Source organism: Aptenodytes forsteri, unplaced genomic scaffold, assembly GCF_000699145.1.
Source record: "Aptenodytes forsteri isolate BGI_AS27 unplaced genomic scaffold, ASM69914v1 Scaffold366, whole genome shotgun sequence".
Classification (NCBI taxonomy): Eukaryota; Metazoa; Chordata; class Aves; order Sphenisciformes; family Spheniscidae; genus Aptenodytes; species Aptenodytes forsteri.
Window position 1 is genome coordinate 605,250 of NW_008794621.1, and position 5,184 is coordinate 610,433.

The 5,184-nt window shown below is 38.2% G+C and overlaps 1 protein-coding gene across 1 annotated transcript in view; it reads right to left on the reverse strand.

Annotated features, from left to right (window-relative positions):
• The window catches only part of TRHDE (thyrotropin releasing hormone degrading enzyme), a gene marked incomplete at its 5' end in the record, with an annotated part of 227,475 nt that overhangs the window by 20,598 nt on the left and 201,693 nt on the right, over positions 1-5,184 (reverse strand). Inside the window, 2 exons of the mRNA XM_009273209.2 lie at positions 2,274-2,381; positions 2,879-2,976. Coding sequence (XP_009271484.2) covers positions 2,274-2,381; positions 2,879-2,976 — 206 coding nt within the window. The remainder of the gene's footprint in view (positions 1-2,273; positions 2,382-2,878; positions 2,977-5,184) is intronic.

Here is a 5,184-nt window from a genome sequence, read left to right on the forward strand (position 1 = left end):
GAGGTTTTCTCACTTTGCTCTTCCAATTCTCTCCCCCATCCCACCGGGGCAGGGGGGAGTGAGCGAGCGGCTGTGTGGTGCTCAGCTGCCTGCTGAGGTTAAACCACAAGCAAGAATCTGAACGTTCCTCAGAGAATGTTGACAGACCCCTACAAATGTTACTGTGAAACACAAGTTGATTTTATGTCTACCGAGGTGCTATTACTAGTAGCCTTTGCAATGTCTCTTCAATGTAAGTAGATATGAAATGAGTCTGCTCATGCGTTAGTTACGTTCAGTATGTGAGACTGCTCTGAGAATAGCAACTGGTAAATTCTGGGGTGGGGAACTGAAAAAATCCTATAATCTTAAGAAATAAATAAAAACATGTCTCTGTCTTCTTTGCAAGTTGTACCCCTCTTTATCAGCTGACTGTCAATCTGTATTCTGTAATTACATTATTTGTTGCAGCTGTTTTTCAAAACTGTGCAGTTCCTTTGGAGAAATGCACTGCTTTAACTTAGTAGCTGTTCTCTTCCTCTGCCCTGCTGTGATGCTTTTATCATAATACTCATCATATGCTGGCAGACACAATCTTGTGCTCCCAAGAATGGCCCCATAGAAAGGCTAAGAGGAATCTTCAGATGGATCCTTAAATTTAGTCCTTTCCTCTCTTGCTATTCTTGGTAAAGCAACAAGCTTTTTGTTTTGTTTTGTTTTTTTCCTGATGTCTCCTTCTTCAGTCCTGTTAGAAAGGATGAAGACACAGGGTAGGAGAAAGCTTTGCAGGGTGACAGCTTTTTAACACCTCATAATCTACTGCTGTGCATGCTAATAGATGGTGTTAGGTTTGATTAACTAATTTTGCAAATGAATATCTAAGTAAATTACTTTTGCAGATTGTTTCCAATGATTCTTTCTCTTTAATCTCCTCTTTGAATAGTTTCATACTGATTGTTGCTGCTGACAATAAGAATTTATATAAAACCCTGGGGTATATATTTCATAGTAAATATATCTGGTATCATCTTACACAAGAAAACCCTCCCCCTCACACACATCTTATTTAAAGGTATATAGTCTCAGTTTCAAGATAATTTTTTTTCAGAAGTTTCAAAGTCATATAGGAATGCAGTTTCCATTAATGCTCAGATCATGGCTGGTTTTAAAAGACACTCAGGTACTTATACAACTGGGTATGCCTGTAAAGGATTTTCAAAGATTACAAAGGCAGACAGACATACTGTAATTGCAAACAAACACCTGATTGGCCCAAGGTGTCTGAAAAATCCTACATGCCTATATGTCTATAGAGATCTGATCCTCTTGCAGAGCTAATACAAGATTGGGACTAAAAATGTAAGACTCTTTCTCTTCTCTTTTTCTTTGTTACTTGAAAGTAAAATATTTTCCTTTAAACCAAAATACCATGTGATGTACTTACGCAAATACTTCTACACCCATATTCCACATAATCAGAAAATCCATCATCCTTTCTCAAGAAGTCGTGGTCTTAACCTATACTCTGTACTTATTGTCCATAGATCACTACATACTTAAATATTTGTATTTTCAGTAATTTAACGTTTCTTAGACACTTGCCTTTAAAAGATAAACTTCATACACCATCCACGGCCCGTGTTCCCTTGCCACAGCTGAGTAAACCTGTGTCTGGACAGCCTAACTTACATATTTGCTGTCAAACCACTACAGTGCTGCTAATGCTCAACACATCAGCTATCATATTATCCCCTGTCCGAAACACTACATGAGCTTTTCCATGTATTCCTGAATAACATTAGTTTCCAAGTCTTCGCCCTTAAGTACTTCATAACATTTCCCTCAAAAACATTGTTTCGACTCCTTTCTTACTGCTCAGTCCTTCTGCCTCTAACCTCTCTCACTTCTTTAATCACTTAGCACCCTCCTCTCTTGCCCCGACAGAGGCTCCCTGTTTGTCTGCCAATGCGGTGTTCGCTCATCTTTCTTCCTTTAATCCCCTCCTTAAAACCCATCTTCTCGCCTTCTAGCATTTAATTATCCGACAGCAATTTATCAGGAGTGGCCAGAGCCTACCTCGGTGTCCCCTCCACCCGCTCATACACACAAAGTCAAATAATTCATTCTGAAGCCCCAGAGACATTTTTAAATAACAGCCAGCGACCTCTGCTTCCTCCCATACCACTCTGCAGAACGGGGCACTGCGGATGGGGGCGGGCAGGAGAGGAAGAGCATGCCAGCTGTATTGCCTCTGAGCAGGAGAAATGGGAAATACACGTTTCAGTTCCACTTACCGGTTCCTATTGCTAGAAATCCAATCCGAGATTAACGTTGCAGCCTGCTGGTGACAGTGTTTGTTACCAAAGCTGCAGGCCAACATGATGACTTCCCGACGTAACTCTCTGTCCAAATTAAAAAAAGCAATAAGGCTGCATTAATAAATGTGTTGGAATGTTTACAACAAGTTATTTCTCATAACAGTGGCAGCAGCTGATAGTTGGACAACATATCAAAGATAATCTAGCTATACAAATCTCAGTGTCAACTTATTGCCTACAGCTGCTGCAACAACTAAAGAAAGGTTGTGAACCAAAACCAGCCCCTATTTACACTTATGCACTCTTCCTGACCTCTGTGGTCACATTAGTCCAAGTTCTTAAATATCCAGTGCAGTCAAATTGTAAATTAAGGCTTAGGAAAACATGTTCTCCAAACTCAGGAAAGAGGAATTCATCCCACAGCATCTTCCTCCTCTCCCTCTAACCCAGAAAGGAAAAACAGAAGGAAGACAAAGCTAGGAAAGTATGACATGCTAAAGATGAAACCAAATTTTAGGAGAGTGCATTATTACAACTATATCCTGCAAACAAACAATAATGAAAAAAATAAATAACAGTACTCATGTTGGTAGGATGCTTGAACAAGCGATTTGTTTAAATTATTCATTGGCCATCCAAGCTTGAGATACATTGACGCAACTTGTCTTAAAATATACTCCTGAGAGGGAAAAGAAAAATATATTCAGTGTTAACTTATTTTTTATTTTTTATTTGAAATTGAAATACTATTGACTACTGAGGTTTTGTCTCTCTTTTTTACCCTCAAATAATGTCCTACTTTCCAAAGATTTTGATTTGCATTTAGCAAAGCAACATGTCCACATATAATCCTCCTTCACTGCTATAGTGAGAAGTAATCTATAGAACAGCTATTTGATTAGATGCCTAGGATAAGACAATTTATTGTTATACATCTCATCAATTTAAGAAGAGTTTCTTACATGCTATTTTGAACTCACAATACATGGCTGAAAAGTTGCAAGAGTGTCAACAACTTAATTTCTACTCTATGGCCAATCTCAACTACACCGTGCATGTTCACTTTTAAAAGAATATTCTTTTAATATCCATAGCCATGGCAAAAAAGTCATGTAAGTACAGTCAATTGACTTCAGAATACTGAACAATGTGGCTGCAAACGAGCTTTGTACATTTAATGACACTATGTTTTAAGTTCAGGTTCTTGGTGTGCTTAAAGAACAAAACAAGCCCAAGATTTTAACTTACTTTTACTTTTTACACAGGAGACATATTTACATATTCTGGCCAGTTGTGAAGAAAACCACTGTCATTGTATTCAGCATAATCTTTTGCCAGTGGAATTTACCAAATTGAAAAAGAGAACTGAGATAAAAAGAACCGCATAGGAGAGCATCTATTATATTATTGTGGATGCACGGGCATGTATCTATGATGTCAACACAAAAGGAGATTCATAGTGCAGCTTTCTCTAGCAGATGTGTTATTCTGTGACTAAAAAGACTTTTTACTTCCTCTGCTACCACCTCTGCTTTCAAAGCTCTCATCAGTAGTGATAAAACACAACCCAGCCATGAATTTTACTGGTTTTATTTATTAAAATTGTGTTTTCTTTACACAGCCATGTTTAAAAGTGAAATAGCAATGGCAGACTCATAAGAATTTTTCTGTGCAGTTAACAACAGACTAAACATGCAAGTTATTTCCACATCATTTTATATTATGGCTCTGGTTTGCATATAGGCCCACGCTGCAGGTTCACAAAGACAGAATCTCAATGTGTCTTTATTAATCTGTAGTATATGTTCTACAAAAATAATTTTCCATGTCAGCAGGTCTCTCTGTGTATGTGTGTGTGTGTATGTATATATGTACTTCTACATACATACATACATCCAAGCACCTCTAGCTTCCTGCTTTCTGAGCATGTGTCTCTGGACACACACACACAAGCAAATATATGCTTAAGAAGAAAAAAGCACCTTTAAGCATTTCAGGCTTTAGAGAGTTCCTTCATTTGAAGGCTTTACAAAATTACATAAAATTACAGTATGTTGACCATTGAAAATATGTAGACTATATAAAATTCATATTGAATAAAATACCACAAGAGTTCATAATTGTCACTGGCTGCAATCAAATCCTGTGTACTTCATCAAACGTGCTTCAGCGTAGCTAGGATTTTTTTTTTATTTCAGGTAAAATGTTAAAATGTTTGTCATGTCTATCTTAATTATCTACTGCTAGCTCTTACTGCTGTCCCTTCGGACCCAATTATGAATGGGCTTTTGATTCAATGGCGATCTAATCCTTGTTAATTAAGGTAACTGCATTGAATTCACCATGGCTTTTTGGATGAGATAATGACTACAAATCTTTACTTCAGTTGCATGCATCCTGTTCAGTTGTGCCTGCATTTGGTGTCCTTGCTGAGCTTGGGCATCAATCTAAATATTGCCGTGGGGATCCTCAAAAGAGAAAATCTGGAAATAGATTACTTTGGCTCTCTTAAGTGAAATACTTTATTTGTCATAAGATTTTGTAGGGGGGACAATTACCTTTCCTTCTACTAATCATATATGCCTTAAACAACAGTTATCACTGTTCAAATGCAAATGAACCAAAGCTTGACAATTGCTATGTTTAAATAAAGAATAATTAGGAAGAAAGCTAATATGCCTAGGTCATTTACAGTATCTGACTGGGGAATAGTTCAACTCTTGACAATGAAAGGAGGGGAGGCGGGGAGAGGGAGAGAGGGAGAAGGGACCGAAGGAAGGGGGTGGAGGAGGGGGAGAGAGAGAAAGAAAGGAAAGAAAGAGGGAAGGGAAGGGAAGGGAAGGGAAGGGAAGGGAAGGGAAGGGAAGGAAGGGAAGGTCAGGGAAGG